Source organism: Nylanderia fulva, unplaced genomic scaffold (assembly GCF_048542155.1).
Source record: "Nylanderia fulva isolate GAGA-0341 unplaced genomic scaffold, ASM4854215v1 Scaffold19, whole genome shotgun sequence".
Classification (NCBI taxonomy): Eukaryota; Metazoa; Arthropoda; class Insecta; order Hymenoptera; family Formicidae; genus Nylanderia; species Nylanderia fulva.
In genome coordinates, this window is record NW_028190161.1 from 4,353,680 (window position 1) to 4,371,566 (window position 17,887).

The 17,887-nt window shown below is 28.8% G+C and overlaps 5 protein-coding genes across 12 annotated transcripts; 3 read left to right on the forward strand and 2 right to left on the reverse strand.

Annotated features, from left to right (window-relative positions):
* Nucleotides 1-469: 469 nt before the first annotated feature.
* Nucleotides 470-7,025, reverse strand: Mtl (Rac family small GTPase Mtl). 3 transcript variants are annotated; one of them, XM_085481819.1, is made up of 4 exons: nucleotides 6,936-7,025; nucleotides 6,017-6,142; nucleotides 5,127-5,463; nucleotides 470-5,031 (listed from the first exon to the last, which is right to left on the reverse strand). In XM_085481819.1, the coding sequence occupies exons 2-4, from the start codon at nucleotides 6,130-6,132 to the stop codon at nucleotides 4,897-4,899; spliced, it is 588 nt and encodes a 195-aa protein (XP_085337945.1). In that variant the 5' UTR covers nucleotides 6,133-6,142; nucleotides 6,936-7,025; the 3' UTR covers nucleotides 470-4,896. The 3 variants fall into 3 exon arrangements, with proteins under 3 accessions (XP_085337945.1, XP_029161253.1, XP_029161254.1); XM_029305420.2 differs by lacking the exon at nucleotides 6,936-7,025 and adding an exon at nucleotides 6,738-6,929; XM_029305421.2 differs by lacking the exon at nucleotides 6,936-7,025 and adding an exon at nucleotides 6,581-6,725.
* Tsen34 (tRNA splicing endonuclease subunit 34) lies at nucleotides 6,879-9,686 on the forward strand. The gene is made up of 5 exons (XM_029305419.2): nucleotides 6,879-7,579; nucleotides 7,673-7,944; nucleotides 8,038-8,248; nucleotides 8,337-8,498; nucleotides 8,586-9,686. The coding sequence occupies exons 1-5, from the start codon at nucleotides 7,513-7,515 to the stop codon at nucleotides 8,789-8,791; spliced, it is 918 nt and encodes a 305-aa protein (XP_029161252.1). The 5' UTR covers nucleotides 6,879-7,512; the 3' UTR covers nucleotides 8,792-9,686.
* Nucleotides 9,022-9,916, reverse strand: mRpL27 (mitochondrial ribosomal protein L27). Of its 2 annotated transcripts, none has more exons than XM_029305375.2 (4): nucleotides 9,849-9,916; nucleotides 9,605-9,686; nucleotides 9,313-9,482; nucleotides 9,022-9,241 (listed from the first exon to the last, which is right to left on the reverse strand). In XM_029305375.2, the coding sequence occupies exons 2-4, from the start codon at nucleotides 9,684-9,686 to the stop codon at nucleotides 9,038-9,040; spliced, it is 456 nt and encodes a 151-aa protein (XP_029161208.1). In that variant the 5' UTR covers nucleotides 9,849-9,916; the 3' UTR covers nucleotides 9,022-9,037. The 2 variants fall into 2 exon arrangements, with proteins under 2 accessions (XP_029161208.1, XP_029161207.1); XM_029305374.2 differs by having other exon boundaries at nucleotides 9,763-9,902.
* Sec6 (Exocyst complex component Sec6) lies at nucleotides 9,894-13,387 on the forward strand. Of its 4 annotated transcripts, none has more exons than XM_029305367.2 (3): nucleotides 9,894-9,959; nucleotides 10,031-10,238; nucleotides 10,308-13,387. In XM_029305367.2, the coding sequence occupies exon 3, from the start codon at nucleotides 10,332-10,334 to the stop codon at nucleotides 12,588-12,590; it is 2,259 nt and encodes a 752-aa protein (XP_029161200.1). In that variant the 5' UTR covers nucleotides 9,894-9,959; nucleotides 10,031-10,238; nucleotides 10,308-10,331; the 3' UTR covers nucleotides 12,591-13,387. The 4 variants fall into 4 exon arrangements, with proteins under 4 accessions (XP_029161200.1, XP_029161201.1, XP_029161199.1 ...); XM_029305368.2 differs by having other exon boundaries at nucleotides 9,896-9,959; nucleotides 10,048-10,238; nucleotides 10,300-13,387; XM_029305366.2 differs by having other exon boundaries at nucleotides 9,896-9,959; nucleotides 10,048-10,238.
* On the forward strand, nucleotides 13,261-16,466 carry LOC114932966 (protein O-glucosyltransferase 2). 2 transcript variants are annotated; one of them, XM_085481818.1, is made up of 7 exons: nucleotides 13,261-13,325; nucleotides 14,069-14,280; nucleotides 14,361-14,572; nucleotides 14,716-14,960; nucleotides 15,037-15,274; nucleotides 15,603-15,902; nucleotides 15,978-16,466. In XM_085481818.1, the coding sequence occupies exons 1-7, from the start codon at nucleotides 13,303-13,305 to the stop codon at nucleotides 16,089-16,091; spliced, it is 1,344 nt and encodes a 447-aa protein (XP_085337944.1). In that variant the 5' UTR covers nucleotides 13,261-13,302; the 3' UTR covers nucleotides 16,092-16,466. The 2 variants fall into 2 exon arrangements, with proteins under 2 accessions (XP_085337944.1, XP_029161206.2); XM_029305373.2 differs by lacking the exon at nucleotides 13,261-13,325 and adding an exon at nucleotides 13,466-13,711.
* Nucleotides 16,467-17,887: the final 1,421 nt, after the last annotated feature.

Consider the following 17,887-nt stretch of genomic DNA (forward strand, 5'->3'; position numbering starts at 1 on the left):
TTTAGTAAATCCAAGAATGAGTCTTAATAAACATGGGCAAATAAACTATTTTTGAGGTATTTATATTATATATATAATATACTTTTATTTTTATAATTTTATTCGTGTAAATATAGGTAAATTAAAAATTAAATTATAGGTAAATTAATATTAAGTTATACCATATTGAAAATATCTCAAAAATGGATCATGTTTATTAAGACTACTTATTTTAAGACATATATACTAAGTCCTCTTAAAAGATTTTACCTTTTTTCTCAACACCCTGTATATGATTCGTGATCGCCGTATAAATAAAAAAGAACAGATAAAGAACAGGTATGAACTGTATATCTTCGTCTAACACGTGGCTGATCCAGAACCGACTTGGAATATTTTAGTGCCCCGTGCACGTGTGTGTGTGTAATATATATATACAATAGGGTGTCATCCCTCACATCGCATAAATAATTAAATAACGAGAGAGATCTAGTCGTTGCGAGAATTTATTCCCAGGAAATATAGTTAAAGTTCGTTCGGTCATAAGTTGTAGTTGGACATAGTTGGTGTAAACAAACCTTATTGTGTTTATTTCCAAAGTTTTCTAATTTTTGTGTAAGAGCAAACTTTTATGAAATGACAACGAAAATTATGAAGAGGCATGCTAATTGTAAAAGGAAGAGAAGAAAAATTTCTCAAAGAACTCGCTCTCTTGAAAAATATATTATAAATATTATAAATATATAGCTAATATATAGACGTCTTACAAACTACGCTGCTTTATATTAGTTTTATTTATTTTTTATTGTATCGTTTATTTGAAAAAGTTGTTTTCAAAATACATATAAATAAAAAATAAATGCTTCCTAGTGCCATATAGAATATGCGTTTATGTAATCATGTTGCTCGCATTGTTATTATAATCTTCTTTGCAAAAAAAATTTTTTTAAATAAAATAACAAAAAAAAATTCCAAAGAATTAGTTTTGAGGCCGCTATTTGTTACTGCTGTTTTCACTATCGTTATGACAGCAGAAGAGTGCATTAAGCTTAGAAAAGATGCATCAGTAATGAAAATATATTATATACATATATTTGTTTTGTGAATTTATTCTAATATTTAATTGTCACAAAAAAGAAAAAGAAATTCATAAATCCGTAGGATTGAAATATGTGTAAAAGTGGAATGCTCTCTTATGCTGCCCCTATGTTAATACATAAATAAAAGATTTTATTATATATATGAAAATAGAGACAAATGTTTATAAATTATTCATAATTGAAGTTATATCTTAGCACATATACATATATATTTGTAATTTCTACAGAATTCCTGTTCTCACATCGCGCGTTTGGTTTATTTTTTTTTTGCATTCTATCTAAATTGACAATATTAAGTTGCATCTTTTTACTTTCATATCCCCATTCTTTGCTATCTTCATTGCTTTTTCGCTCATTCATACCCGCTTCATGTAAAGATTATATAATATTTTGCTTATATTCTCGGAGCATTTTATTCGCGTATGCGCGAATAAAAGTTAGAAGCAGATTTTTGGTGACTAGAATATTTTTACATTTTTCGTACACTCACTTCTTTGTGTATCTTATTTGCAATAGTCCATAATAAAAGAAGAACGTAAATGTTATCTTAGATTATAATATAACTTTGGTTTACAGCATTCCTCAATAATTTCATTAAAAATAGGAAATATTAAAAAGAGCAATTCGCGCGATCTTCATTAAATGCAAAAGTTGTAAGTAGTGTAATTTAGATTTCACCATGCTGTTATGCATCCAAATTAAAATTGACCATAAAAATACATATATGAGCAATGTACATACTATTTTAATCGACTGCTATTAGTAATGTTATTAATTGTATTAATTATATAACTAAATTTACTTTAGTTATGCAATGAGAAACTGCAATAAGAAATGATATTAAAAATGTCTTGTACAAAAAAATGCATATAAGATCATAGTAACAAATTGATAAATACTGCTGCTAATACACATTGTTGTTCATCTGTCACTTGGTAATATTATCCAATATAAAAAAGCTAACATGTGTATCTTAAAACTTGTAAAATAAATGCACTACTTACAAAAAATGCAATCTATGCATAACATTATCTTATAATACATAATTATAGTATATTAATTGTGCTATAATTAATACATTATTATACATATACAGGCGTATACATATACACATAAAGAATTTAAATTATCTTCCTAGAGATTGTAATAAAAAAGATGAAAAAAGAGAGAAAGAGAGAAGAGAAGAGAGGCTAAATTTGATCATTCATCATTTTTAAGACATACACTTTTAATATTTACGAAATATTCTAATCTTAAATTGCATGACGATTTGAAAGTAAGAGAATATTATAAATATATTACACGAGATAATTTTACATGTATAATAATCTAGCAATGGTTGTGTTTTATCTCGGAAACATGTTTCACAAATCGAACAAAAAAAAGATTGGATACATTTGTTCATCTATCTTATATTTTAAATAATCCAGTGATCCTGTGGGTAAAACTTAATCAGCGTATATACAAAGATTTTGAAAATAGAAAAGTTTAAATTTACATTTTAAAAAATGTAGGCTTGATCAAAATTTAGAATATACTTCCATGATACATTATGTACATACGTAATAAGCTGCAATATGCCTTTTTTATTTACTAACGAAAATGTATTTTTGCGAATTAGTTTGGTAATACAGATTATATAAGGAAATTCTGCTTTTTTATCTCTCTCTCATTATAAAAAATATTCTTATCTCTTCCTTTAGAAATAAGACGGAGAATTATTCTTGTAAATAGCTCTGTCCACTCTCTCAATCGCTCTAGTATTAAATATTTTCTCTTTATAATCCCAGCTTCGAAAAATTTTAAATTATTCAGGAATTTGCCGTTCCAGAATATCAAGTGTGGCATTTAATATCTGTTTTACAAATGGAAAGCACAAATATGGCACAAAGGTCATATCTCTTCTATATATTCTTATCTTTTGAATATAAAAAAATAGCACGATCACAAGTAGGATAATATCCATTTATCATCACACTACTTTATCATTGAGTCCTTAGAAAGAGGATATAATATCTATGGCAATTTGATCGTTTCTTTTAGTTCAGTCTAAATAGAAAAAAATCTATAAATAAGAAAAAAGTACAATCGCGATATAATTAATTAATAAAGTAATGAATTAGAGATAATGATATGAGCAACTTTATAGCAATAGATCACTTATTTGTACAAGACATCTCTATATTTCTCTAAATTATATTAATAATTATAGGTTTTTGTATTAATTTTTCATGTAAACAATTCTCGTATAAATAAATGGAAGAGAGTGAAATATACTATAGTGTTTAAGAAAATACATTGTGCTATATTTGTATATTTCAATTGAAGTGGACTTTGCATTGCTCTATATTTGTTAATGGCATTTTGTGTATTCAATTGATATATTTCTTTTGATTATTATTTTTGCAAAAAATATTTTTAGTTGACATAAAAGATATTCGAATAATGTTAATAATCAAATTGCATCAATGCAATAACTTGTAGAATATTATAACGCTTATACAAGCACAAATAGAAAATATTATATATAAAATGGAGATTATATATATATATATATATATATATATATATATATATATATATATATATATATTTAGATCCTCCAATATAAAATCACAATATAAACTAACTTCGTTTTTAGATTTATCAAAATAAAATAAATATTAATGTACAGATAGATAGTACATTATTATTTCTTTTAATATGTTTTAATAATTGGAAAACTTGTTGCAATTCTAGACAATAAAGTATCTTATGTATCATTAGCAAATGTAATTTGCACAATTATTACACAATATTATTGATTCCTTCTTCTTTAATAGCACGAGGAATATTATGAATTGTCGTGTTTGTTATTTTATATGGCAGTATCTTGTATGCATATCATACACATATATTTTTTATTAGAAATAATATTAATAAATTAAAAATAAATATTAAAAAAAAATGAAAAACAAATGCTACTTCTGCCTAAAAAAAATATACAATTTAATTTTTCTGACTAATATCTTTTTTTGTTAAAAATTTCTATATTAAGAGACTAATTATGTTAGTAAAATACACACATATATTGTCTAGAACTGATTGTGATTGAGTGCTTGCGACATTTATTTTGTTTCTTCGTTGCTATGGCACTGTATGTTCAAATAATTCTATAATGCTAGAAAGTTTTACATCTTGTAAAAACTTTCTAGCATGTGATTGTATGATAGCTATCGCATTATACATGTATTAAAATCAATGTTCCTACTATATTGTAAATGTAAAAAGTCGAAAATCTGGCAGCCCTGATAAGCTTTTAATCATCACAGCACATTTACACTGTATTATCATTTGCAGGACTGCAATACTAATTAACAGAGATTCTCTTGTGTAAAATATGAAGAAACATTATAAGTGAGTTTCTTTTCCCCATTGACCCCACATTACTACAGTCAATATGCAAATATATGCATAAACGTAACTTTAAGAAATGACACCTGTAAGCCAGCAATAAACCTTCCTGCAAATACTGTTAAATAGTTATTCTATTTTATTTTCTCTTTTTTCTTTACTTTCTCGTTGTCTAAACTTTCTGATCATGAATTAGCATCATACAATTAAGACCAGAAAGTTATAAATTGTACTCTTTCTGTGATGTGGTATATTCTATAGCTGCCAGAATAATTCGTTAAAATGCACATGTACTATTCATCTTCTCTTTAAAAACATTCATATTTTTTCTTTGCGTTCAATTATCAGATCTATTTTGATCTGTTGCTATATTATATACGTTACGTTTAGTTATGCTGATTTTCTTCGCAATTCCTTTTATCGTTTATAACATAATGCACCTCCTTTGTCGACGTTTTTGCGGCTCAGGTCTTAAAACAGCGCGTACTGCCTCATCGAATACCTGCTTCAATCCACGTTGTGTGAGAGCGGAACACTCCATATATTTCACTGCACGAATCTATTGCATACATTGTAATATCTTTGTTATGAATCTATTACTAGATTACCCTAGCATTATAAACTATGTGAAATGTACAATACTTTTCTACAAACCTTGTTTGCCAATTTCTGTCCTTGCTCACGCTTAATAGCACTAAGGCCTTGTTCAGCTAAGGCAGTAAGCGTTTCACGATCATCTCGTAAGTCTATTTTAGTTCCAACGAGTATCATTGGTGCATCTGGGCAGTGATGTTTTATTTCAGGATACCATTTACTGGTTACATTTTCAAATGATGAAGGACTCGTTACTGAGAAACAAATGAGAAACACATCTGTTTGAGGATAGGAGAGAGGACGAAGTCTGTCATAATCTTCCTGTCCTGCTGTATCCCATAATCCTAGACTAACTGGAATTCCATCAACAACCATGGGTGCAGAGTAATTATCAAACCTGAAAAATATTAGAAATTTAGTGTACATTTAGTACATATTTTTCAATCTATTTTTAGTATATTCAGCATTTATTTATTAAATCATTTATCTATTAAATATTTTACTTAAATCCTAATTATTTAAATTTTATTTAAATCTTAAGAAAACAAAAAGAAAAAGAAATAAGATTTATTTACTATTTATTTTTATTTAGATATTTTAATTTTAGATATTTTTTAATATTTATATACAAATAATTATAAAAATTATATAAGTTTTAAGAAAGATGTTTACTGAATAAAATAAAGCAAAAATAGATTTGTAAGAATCTAAAAGGCAAGATCTAAAAAGTAACATGAAAAGACAAGTTGAAATAAATTACTTCCTGTACAGCAGTTAGGTATCTCATACTCTCTGCTATTATTAGCCACTCCATTTGATTGGTCTAAGAAAGACACTAAGGCAAAAACCTTGTCATAAAATATGTCTTTAATATAAACTATGAAAGTAAAAGATTCTTTCACAAAAAAGCAGATACTATATACAACTCGCATTAATATAACATTACTCACACAGTAGGTACATATTCTCCTGGAAAACTGTCCGTTGTGTACGATATTAACATACAGGTTTTTCCTACTGTTCCATCTCCTACTACTACACATTTTATTGGTCTACCTGAGCTCATGATTTAATAGCTAAAGGGGAAAAGATAAATATAATTAGTGTCACTATATAACATTCAATAATATATTATCAGTTACGTATAAGTTTTTAAGTATTAATAAGTATGTACGTCTGTTAACAGATTGTACTTGCTGTATTAATTAAATGAGAAATATAATTAGTAATTTTGTAATCTGTTTGTGTATGTAATCACTTAAGATAACGTTCTCGCGAATTAACACTATTAATGTAAATATAACCACTATATAGATAAACAAAACATATACATTTAATATAAATATACAAAATTCGTGTTTTTTTATACTTATATTCTCGATATAAATAATATATTATTAAAAAATGTAAGTGCACGGAACGATTGTATAATTTTTAAATATTCTTATTTTTTTTATCATTAATATAAACCGTACTGCAGACGGAATGTTTACAAATTCGAGGAAAAAGCTCACTTTCGCGATCTCGTCACTATTTCGTATTATAGATCATCGGTCACAGCGAAATTAATCGTGTTCTCGAGTCAAAGGGCTTGCCCTAAAATTACTTGCTCGGCGGATAAAATAAGGTACATAAACAAGGTTTGGCCGGCCCAGGATATCGCAGACTCACCGTCTGTAACGCGGGGAGGGAGGTGAGAGATTCGTCTTGTATAAAATCACCGACCGCAATCCGAATTCGCGTTTATGCACGTATGTATGTACGTGGCCGCCTCAAAAAATCACAAAAGCGGGTGCCATGACAGTATCGCGGTTTTCGGGACTGAACGAAGTTAGCGTTCGCGCTTGGTGACAGATGTTCGACAATCACCTTTCTCTCTTTCTCTCTCTCTCTTTCTTTCCCTTTCTTTTCTTCTCCCCCTTCTTCCCATAAATATTGTTCGTGAAAATGATGGTCTTTTGACGTCATAGATCTCTTATGAACGGTGCACATTGCATCTTTAAATTGCATCTTTTAATTAATTTTTTTTTATGCTATATATATAAAAAAAGAAAGAAAAATAGAGGAAAAATAGTCGGCCAATTTCATTTCAATATAAGGAATCAGAATAATCAGCTAATGAATGATGTATTAAATTTAAGACATGTGTTCGAAAATCTACTTTACGGAGGAGAGTAAAATTTGGCTGACCAATCGGGGTGGAAAAAGCAAAAATTTCTTTGTTTTGATTGGTCTGTCAAATATTACTTCGACGTGTAATTTTCGAGCATAACTCAGAATTGACAGGCTTTGCTTTGGAGCATTTGGCTTATGTTGACTTTTACGACAAGTTGTGAAAGAGTGCGATTTTTTTTAAGGAAACGAGATCTTTTATTAGAAATTATATTATAAATAATCTAATATTTTTTTCTTTTTGACTAGTTTAGTTTTTGACAACTAAACAATTATGGATACAATGGATGTCATTTGTCTAATTTTCTCGAAAAATAATGTTTTTGTATGGAATGCAGATGGTAAAAAAAAAATTCTTATATACTATATGTAATATTTTTGTATTATGTATTAGAAAATATGTATATTTAATTTATGTTGTTTTGTTTATATAGATTGGTTGAAACTTCGACAGGATCATAGAATAATTGGCGAATTAGTGGGTTCCTTTCCAAAATTAACTAGGCAAGATGTATTTTCAGGACTTCCATTACTTCTGTTACCAGAAGAAGTAACTCTTTTACTTGAGAAAAAAATTGCTCGTCTCGTACAGTGTTCAAGTCTAGGAAAACCACCAACTGAATCATTGAGAGAAAAATTTCAAGAGTATAGAGACACACTATTTAAACAGCAATCAGAATGTTTGAGAGAGAATAGAAAAAAACAGGTAATTATAATTTGTGTATATTTATAGTAAAATATATTAAGGAATAACCAAATGTGTCTTATTAACATAAAATAATGAATTTCTTTACATAAGATTACTTCTGTGATGGACAAAATTGTGGAAGGAAAAAAGCGCAAGATATTGGGATTGCATACAAGCAAAAAAAAGATGAAGAAACCAGTAGATAAAAAAACACAGGAAGCTTTAGACAGTATTGAAATTAACACTCAAAATCTATTAGAGGAAGAATTGGCTAAATTACCTAAATTAAGTAAAGCTGAAGCTCTTGTTCAAACACATACAGGTAATGCACAGAAAACCAGTATTCTATATAGATCTGTGTACATACACATACAAAACATATATTATTTAATATAATTTACTCTTATTAGCATATCCATGGTTTAATAAAGATGACATGAAAGAAGTAGAATGGAAATATCCACTTACTCCCAATCAACAACATAAATATAAAGTATACAAAGATCTTTGGGAAAAAGAATATTATATTACTAGTGGAGATAAATTTGGTGGTGACTTCTTAGTATATCCAGGTATATTTATTTCTTTGTATACTGTTATAAAATGTTCTGTTCTGTACTATATCTTTATAATATATTGATAAAATTTTTTATTTACAGGTGATCCAATAATGTTTCATGCACAATTTATAATACAGTGTAGATGCAAAGACGAAGAAATATCTATTACAGAACTTGTAGCTCAATGTAGAATCAGTTGCCATGTCAGAAAAACAATGGTATTTGCTACATATTATGAAGAAGAGGATACAGTAAAGTATCAATCCTTTCAGTGGGCAGGGAGTAATATATTTGAAAATAGTTAATATATTGAGTGAATTTTAAGTAAAAAAAGCACATTTATTTATATTTTAATTTAACTTGTAATTTTAATTTACATTATTGGAGAAATTTTTATTTTAAATCTTTTAAAAATTTTTCTTTTTTTTAATAAAATATTAAAGATAAGCATAGTTTTGAACAATATTCGAATGTTTAATTAATAAATACTAAATATTGGGATTTTAAAACAAACAATCTTTACACATTTTCTATATATATATAACAGATATTTATATTCTTTCAATCAATTGAAATCGATTATGTTGTGGCTGAGGAATAACATTAAAATGTTTCTTATATATAATTTGGTTTTCACGACCAGAATAACATCGTCTAATCCAGGCATGTTTCCAATTAGGATTAATTTTCTCACAAGTTATCATTACTTTGCCTGATTCTATGGCAAATAAAGTTCCATTTTTCCCAAAACCGACCTATTTTATAATCAAAAGTATTAATAAATGTGCAGAGTTTACAATAATCAGAAGATGTAATTAATACTTACATTAAGACCTGCATGAAATCTAGTATGTAACTGTGTGGCTAATATTTTGCCTGCTTGTACATAATGTCCATCCTGTACTTTCCATCCTCTGTGTTTCGGTCTAGGATGACAAGGTTTATTATTGGTACTACTGCTAGCTTTTTTCGAAGCATACCTGACACATATGTTTGCTAAATAAAAAAGAAATAATTGTTAAGTATTCATGTAATACACAAAATATATATTATATATTACATTTATCATTATTTCAATTACATTAATAAAGTAATTTGTGCAGTATTTTAATACAAACCTAAATTATTAATATTGCCTAATATTGCAGTTTGTCGGATGTTTTGTAATGTGAGAGAGAACAATTGTGATAAATGAGCCATCTGAAACAGAACCGCATTTTTTTACAATTATACGTCTAAATTGAAAAATACATATCTTCTTAAAAATTTATATTACATCAAAAGAAAGATTGCTCCGAATCAATCACGATGTGAGAAATAATTACAGGGAGATTAAAAATTTGACTCCAATGTGCTTCTAACCTGACAAGCAAAACATTAGGAAACGCTATACGTCATGTATCATATATAAACAAGAGAGGAACATTCGTGTTTCATCCGGAAGAGTAATCGCAAAATGGCGCAGCGAATCAGGTGTGTTCCCTTTTCATACTCCTTTTTTGAAAATGACATCTTACATTCCTTTTAATTATTTTCTTATCTAGATGAAATGTTTTCATAGGGGAAACGTCCTCTCAGCTGTTACTTGGCGGAGTGAAAAAACGAGTGTTTTTAAAGCCGAAATACAAATCGGAAGAAGAAGAAGAAGGATATACAGCTGTTGGTTGACGGAACGTCCAGTTTCATGGAATTCAGATTTTTCGATTAAATAAAATATTGTACACAATAGAAGAGATATATAAGGAAGAAAAGGTAAATAAAATTCTAGAACAGAATTCTATCAAAGATAAAAAGCAAAATAAAATTCTAATAGTTTGCCAGTTCACAGCTTAATTGTCAATAAAAATGACGACGAGTATGGAGGATCTACAAAAATTGGAAGAAGAGGCGATAGCTAGGGGTACCAAGTATGTGACGAATCTTGTGCAGCGACCAGGTCAACTGGAAAAGATCGACATGTATAAGCGTAGAATCAGCAGGAAGAAGGCATCCGTCGAGACGATGCTGAAGGCCGCGATGCAGAGTCAATTAGACGGAGTCAGAGTCGGCTTCGAGCAGCTACAAAGTTCTTTGGAGAGTATCACTGCTGTCAAGGAGGAGCTGGATCAGGTTAATCAGCTGTTCAGTTCTGTCCTGAAGCTAAGTTCCAGGCTGCAAGCGGTGCAGGAAGAGAATATGCGTCATTCTCAATATGTCATCGCAAAGGAGAACCTGAAGCATATATTTACCGTCCCCGAGAGCGTCGAGAAGACGAAGCAGTGGATAAACGAGGGTAAATTGCTGCATGCACATCAGAGCCTAATGGATCTTGAAACTTCCAGAGACGAATTATTATACGAACTTCATAAATTGCCAAATCAATCGCCAGCAGATACAATTATGCTAAAAGCTTATTTCGAAGATGTGGAAATGCTTTCTCAACTTATGGAAAAACAAATCAGGCTGGTATTGAGTCGTACGTTAAACACAGTCAGAAAAGAACCTACTGTCATAGTAACACCTTTGAGAATTATAGAAAGAGAAGAGAAAGCGGATCAATTTGCTATTCAAAGACACAAGCAAAGTGGTTTTATGGCACCAGGTAGACCTAAGAAATGGAAGGATATGGCAATGAAGGTGTTGGAGAAATCAGTGGCCAATAGAATTGAAGGAACTCAGGTGGATGAGAGAGCGGATAACAAAATGTGGTTAGTAAGATATTTAGAACTTACGAGACTCTTGATCCTTGAAGATTTGAGAGTGGTAAAGACTCTATGTGGGCCTTGTTTCCCACCTTGGTACGACATAGTAAGGACTTTTGTTAAAATGTATCATACCAGTCTATCTCAACATTTAAAGGATATAATTACTAATGGACTGGAAGGTAACGAATATGTTTCTCTGTTAGCATGGATTATGAATACTTATACAGGATCAGAACTGATGCAGCATCCTGAGTTAAATATTGACACGTCCGATATTGGTCCACTACTTAGTTCTGAGATGATAAACGATCTACAGGAGAAATATTTGCGAAACATGTGTCAAAATTATGAAGATTGGATGAGAAAAACGTTGGAAACGGAGAAACTCGACTGGAGAAGCGGTGTTTTACCTGACAGCAGTACTCAAGAATTATATTATCACACCGCAGCCCCAGTTATTATATTTCAAATGATTGATCAAAATCTTCAAGTAGCAAAGACCATCAGTCCTGATTTAACAGCACAAGCACTGGTTCTCTGCATAGAACAAGTAACTAAATATGGATATATGTACAGACAAGCAATACTGGAATTTAAAACAAAACACTTCGAGGACAGGAGTCAGGTTCCTTACTTCACTCATCATATGATTACAGTTGTCAATAATTGTTTGCAGTTCAACGAATTGGCGCAGCAGATGAAGCAGCTTTACTGGGTGCCTAATACCACAGGAGATGCCACTGTAAAATTCGAAAACCTTCTAGCGAATTTTCAGCAATTGAGGAACGAAGCCGCGACTATATTGTTGCAAGAATCCTTTCTGGATTTGGAGCTGCATTTTCAAGATTTGATTACGCCCAAATGGTTGTCGTCGCCTATCCCGGTGGAGACCATCTGCGTTACCTTGGAGGATTATTTTCAAGATTATAATCACCTGAGTCCGAAGAACTTCGAGTATGTTATTACCGAAGCGCAGAATCTGATCGCGAAGCGATATATATCAGCGATGCTGCAGAGGAAGATCTCGTTGAAGACGTACGACGAATGCTTGACCTGCACATCGAAGATAATGACGGAGGCGGATAAATTGAAGAACTTCTTCGACAGAATCGCGCCGAAAGTTGGTAATTTCAATTCGCCGTTCGAGATAATAAAACGTCTTGCTGAGGTGCTCAGGTGTGAGGATGCGGAGATTCTCTCGCTCGATCTGCACTCCCTGATCGAGAAGTATCCTGACATGACCGAGGATCATCTGATCAGATTGCTCGGTCTTCGAGGTGACATATCGCGAGCTGAAGCCCGAGGAAAGGTCTCTTATATCATGGAAGCTCAACGGAATCGAAAGCCCGTGCAATCCATGTCGAGTGGTATATTCAAACAGATAGTAATACAGGACAGCTTCCTTGGTTGGAAGCCTTGAGATTGGAAAAGAAACTTTTATGAAGTCAAAAAGTGAAACTGATTTTGTATATAATATTATTAGTATATGTATTATACTCTTTCAAATTAGATATATTTTTTAATATAGAACATTAATAGAGACGAAATAGGATGTAATAATATATTTGTAATGCTGTACAAAAATTTGCTAGTGTTTAACATGATAATGAATCACTTTATTATCGTGAATTAGCTATTTATAAAAATGTTAAAATTTGTTTATTTATATTCAGTATACGTGCGAAAGTTGTAGGAAATGTTTAAATATTTATTTATAAAAATAAAAAATGTATATATATAAAATATTTTAAGAATATGTGCAAAAAATTATAAAAATTATTCATATTACTATAATACGTCGGTTAATATAATCTAATAAATAAATCTTTTGTATGTATTTTGTAACTTTTATTTTACACTACATTATGTTAGTGATTTTGAAATTTATTTCTTGTAGATGATATTAAAAGATTATATAATATGTCTAAATCAACTAAAAATATATAATTTCATGAAATTGTTTATTCATTTACAATTATCTTCTTAGTGTATTTTGTTGATCAGTTTCACATAAAAAGGACAGATGAAATATATATGTGTATATGTATATACATATATATACATGTTGCCCTAAAGAAACTTGGAACTGTCAAAAGTAAATCGTGCGCGAACAGCCGGTTATTGAAAAACTTATGCATTTACAAGAAAAGTACAAGTAAATATAAGCTCGAAATGTAAACATAATTTGTGTAATAAATTATGACATGCAAAGGCTTACATCTTCATAGATAATTTAAAGTTTACACGATAATTATAGATGAATGTACATCCTAACCTTATAATTAATTTTTAAAAAATAAATTTTCAGTAACAAAGGCATTATATTAAATCAGGGCAGTTGTGTTTATTATTCGTTCAAGTGCTGCCAACAATTATGCGCCTAATAATATTGTTATTGTTACTTATTTGCGCGAGAGCGAGAAATCACTTTGATGTAGACCCATTGAAAACAATTGTTTGGGGTCCAGGATTGAAACCAGCAGAAGTTACTATGCGTGCAAGATATTTCTTTTTACAGCTTGTAGATTCAGATGGAAAAAAGTTAATATTCAATTACATATATATAATATTATATATGTATATTTTTATTATGTATATATATTTATTATGTTCAATAATGAAGTAACACAAAAAAAAATGTTGAATCTTTATGAAATTATTAATGACGATACTATTAATGATATTTAAGTAGCAACCTTTATTTTATACATTTATGTTATAACAATTATATGCAGAATATTCTAAATTTTATATGATAATATAATTATTAAAGATAAGAGTAAAATTTCAGACAGAGAAATTTTAATTCTTGTGTAAATGAATTATAAATATATATACAATTAGTATTTCTGTAACTTATTTGACTTATATGTAAAATTATGTTATTACATATTTTAGTTTGACAAAAACTCCTGGTGAAAATATAGTTACTGGACAAGTAAATGGAAATTCTTTTGATAATGCACCATGCCGCATATGGACTCAAATTTTTGACTGTAAAGATGGAAGTTTTATTGTACGCTATAAAGTTTTTAATACTTGTTCTAGCATTAATATTAAAGTAAAAATTAATGGAAAAGAATTATCATTGCCTCATTTAAAAATCAAAGGTATGTATTTATATTTTTTTTTTCTTATAAAATCTTTCCAAATTCTCTATGGATCATTATATAAAAAAATATTTTTTTAGGTCCTGTTTACGAGGAGGAATGTTACTGTCCAAATCCATCAATTATTAATTGGCTACACCATTATCAATGCCGACAAAATTATACTCAAATACATTATGACCTCTCTCCATTTTTAAATATTGACTTTGGCAAAATACGTCAAAGCATTATTAAGAGATATGATAAACCTACCAGTGTCAGCATTTGTCATTATGTATTAAAATCGAACAAAGTAAATATGTTATATAATACTATCATTATATTTTTCATATTTTTTATTTATAAAAGTTGACTTAAACTAAAATTAAATTAAAAAATAATAAATCTTAATTTTAAATTAAATGTTAAGTTTAAATTTAATGTAAATTAAATTAGATTTATAGGCAATGTTATGGTCAATATGTTGGCTTTAAAATATTTATGGATGGTATATTGTTATCTCTCGCACGTAAACTAGTACTGCCAGACATTGAATTCTTTGTAAATCTTGGAGATTGGCCGCTTGTCCCGAATACAGGCCCGATTTATCCTATTTTTTCATGGTGCGGATCTAACAATAGTAAAGATATTGTTATGCCTACATATGATATCACAGAATCATCACTGGAAGCGATGGGAAGGTATAACATGTATCGATAATGTTAATAATTTATATGATCATTTTATTTGCAATATTATATTCCTAAAAAAAAACAGGGTAATGTTAGATACGCTCTCCGTACAAGGTAACACTGGATTGCCATGGGAGAACAAGACTGAACAATTATTTTGGCGTGGACGTGATTCCAGAAGAGAACGGCTAGATTTAATAGATATTTCAAGAAAGCATCCAGAACTCTTCAATGTGTCTATTACTAATTTCTTCTTCTTTAGAGATGAAATGGATAAATATGGACCTGCGCAAAATCATGTATCATTTTTTAATTTTTTTATGGTAAATATACAAAAATCTCTTCACAAAGTTATTCTCTTAAAAGTGAACGTACATTATTAAGTATTCGATATAAAATCTGCTTACAAAGTTTAATGCATGTTCTGCTATATTAGTCAGAGAAATAGTAGCTTTTTTCTATTTTTTCTAAAATGTAAATGTAATTGATATGTATAACTTTGAAATTGTATTCACATACACAAAAACTTTAGAAAGGTAGATAGTAAATATTTTATAAATGTTATTGAAAAGGACAAGTTAAATTTATGTTTAAAATTTTGTTACATTTGTTTTAGTAATCTTATATTAATTCTTTATATTTTTTTTACAGTACAAGTATCTATTGAATATTGATGGCACAGTAGCAGCATATCGATTCCCGTATTTGCTTGCTGGAGATTCTTTAGTGTTTAAGCAAGAATCCAATTATTATGAATTTTTTTATAAAGATCTTATACCTGGATTACATTATGTACCTGTAACAAGTGATCTTTCGGATCTTGTCGATAAAATTATATGGGCAAAGGAACATGACAAGGATGGATTAAAGATTGTGAAATCTGCCAGACAATTTGCAAGGGATAATTTATTACCACGTGATATATTATGTTACTATACAGTTTTATTTTATGTATGTGAGAAAGTTTTATTTTCGATATTTTTCTCGGGTATATATTTGCCAAATAATACAATTCTTATATTTCAGGAATGGAGTAAACGCTTAAAGAGTAAAGTTGAAATATTAAATAACATGGAAGAAGTACCACAACCTAGTCATTCTTGTCAGTGCCATTTGAACAATTTTAAAGATGAGTTGTAGCATTTAATATCTTTTTTTCGTTTAACATTTTCCTATTATTAATTTATACAGTGAAAATCCACATTGTCATACTAGTATCATGTATGCACATCTGTTTACTAAGATTTTATATCTATCGTTTATTTGTGTGCATGTGTATAAAAAAATAAAAAGAACTATGAGCTTCACACTTGGAAAAACAATTTTCTATTTAATGATTTTTTTTCTTTTACAACACGTTTTCTTGTACACACATGCACACAACCTGTCAATTATTTTTATATTATTTAATATTTTTATTTAATTTAAAATTATGTCGTGAGAACTTGAACAAGCTACACATTATTTGTACAATTATTAACATCTTCCTCGAAAAATATTTATGAGATAAATACATGGTATGGCAAAAATTCGTCGTGCGTTTTTTTAAATTATATCACGAATTCCATTGCGAACTATATATATGTAATATTGAAAAATTCATATTTACATTAACATTATATCAATTATGAAATTAAATTTTATTACATCAATTATACAATGGCAATACACACAAACAAAAATTGGAACAAATACTTACATATGGTATATTTGTACCATTGCGTTATAGTTCTCTTTCACTTTCAATTTATATTTATATTCTAGTTATATGAATAAAAAATTACGTATATATTTGTAATAAAAATAAAATTTGAGGTTTATCATCTTTACTGCATTTAAAATAGTAAAAAAAAAAATATTTATATATATAAAAAGCCTAATAATGAATGTGATGGATATCTACATTATTGTTTGTGTGTGTGTGTATACATAGATGATATTAAAACAAATTAAAATATTAAGAAATATATTTAATATTATATTATAGTATTTTTCAGATTAAAAGTCACCAAGTCATGTGAAATATTTAATATACCCAAGATTTAACAATATAAAAAAAAATTTATTTTTTATGTAATTAAATTATATATATGTATATAAATATATAAAACAAAATTATATATAATTACATCACACATTAAATATGTATGTAAATATTGAAAATTGTCAATTTTTAATTCAAGTTCAACTATATATTTATTATAGCAACTCTCAAATTTTAATTTATACATAATTTTGTTCTAAGTATTTTTTATTATGTTAGATGCAATATATTATTAAAGACTGTGAATCATAAAGTTCTTCATATAATTCTTTCTAATCTCATCACTTGTGGAATCCTTTGCATTCATGTTAATATGGATATCCACAATATATCTATATTAATATATTGTAAATTTACATTAATAAAGTACATTATAACGTACACAATAAAGTGTAAACAAAAACGCAAATAAAAATATTCTCAATATTCACATTAATCTAAAATCTATGTGAATTTAAGAATTAATGCATTTTATTGTGTGGGTGGTTGATAACCGTAACCTCCATACTGATTAGGTGGCGGTGGCCCCTGCGGTCCTGGTGGAGGAGGCATGTGTCCACCAGGTGGTCTTGGAGGATACTGTGGATACCCTTGACCTGCTGGCGGTGGAGGGTAACTTTGAGGAGGATATTGTGGATGTCCATAGTGTTGTGCCCCTTGCGGTGGATGTGGGCTATAAATCTACAATTTTCAATATAATAAATAATAATACAGATAGATACGTTATATATATCGTTAGCTATTATATATCTCTATTATGCAACTTTCATATATAAATAAATACCCAATATTTGAATTATAAACTTAATAATAAAAATAAATATATAAATATTTTTTTATTCTATATGAGAGTATAAATTATACATTATTCAATAAACCACTGTTGTGAAAC

Excerpts from the sequence above, each read along its gene's own strand:
- Mtl (XM_085481819.1), bottom strand. The coding sequence starts at position 6,132 with ATGAGCTCAGGTAGACCAATAAAATGTGTAGTAGTAGGAGATGGAACA. Across the intron at positions 5,464-6,016 it reads GGAGAATATGTACCTACTGT|GTTTGATAATTACTCTGCAC; the intron begins GTGAGTAATGTT and ends AATATTTTTCAG. Across the intron at positions 5,032-5,126 it reads GACAGAAATTGGCAAACAAG|ATTCGTGCAGTGAAATATAT; the intron begins GTTTGTAGAAAA and ends TGTATGCAATAG.
- Sec6 (XM_029305367.2), top strand. The coding sequence starts at position 10,332 with ATGACGACGAGTATGGAGGATCTACAAAAATTGGAAGAAGAGGCGATA.
- LOC114932966 (XM_029305373.2), top strand. The coding sequence starts at position 13,545 with ATGCGCCTAATAATATTGTTATTGTTACTTATTTGCGCGAGAGCGAGA. Across the intron at positions 14,573-14,715 it reads ATGTATTAAAATCGAACAAA|ATTTATAGGCAATGTTATGG; the intron begins GTAAATATGTTA and ends AAATTAAATTAG. Across the intron at positions 15,275-15,602 it reads CATTTTTTAATTTTTTTATG|TACAAGTATCTATTGAATAT; the intron begins GTAAATATACAA and ends TTTTTTTTACAG.
- Tsen34 (XM_029305419.2), top strand. The coding sequence starts at position 7,513 with ATGGATACAATGGATGTCATTTGTCTAATTTTCTCGAAAAATAATGTT. Across the intron at positions 7,580-7,672 it reads TTTTGTATGGAATGCAGATG|ATTGGTTGAAACTTCGACAG; the intron begins GTAAAAAAAAAA and ends TTGTTTATATAG. Across the intron at positions 8,249-8,336 it reads TCTTGTTCAAACACATACAG|CATATCCATGGTTTAATAAA; the intron begins GTAATGCACAGA and ends TACTCTTATTAG.
- mRpL27 (XM_029305375.2), bottom strand. The coding sequence starts at position 9,686 with ATGGCTCATTTATCACAATTGTTCTCTCTCACATTACAAAACATCCGA. Across the intron at positions 9,483-9,604 it reads AGGCAATATTAATAATTTAG|CAAACATATGTGTCAGGTAT; the intron begins GTTTGTATTAAA and ends TTTTTTATTTAG. Across the intron at positions 9,242-9,312 it reads GATTTCATGCAGGTCTTAAT|GTCGGTTTTGGGAAAAATGG; the intron begins GTAAGTATTAAT and ends ATTATAAAATAG.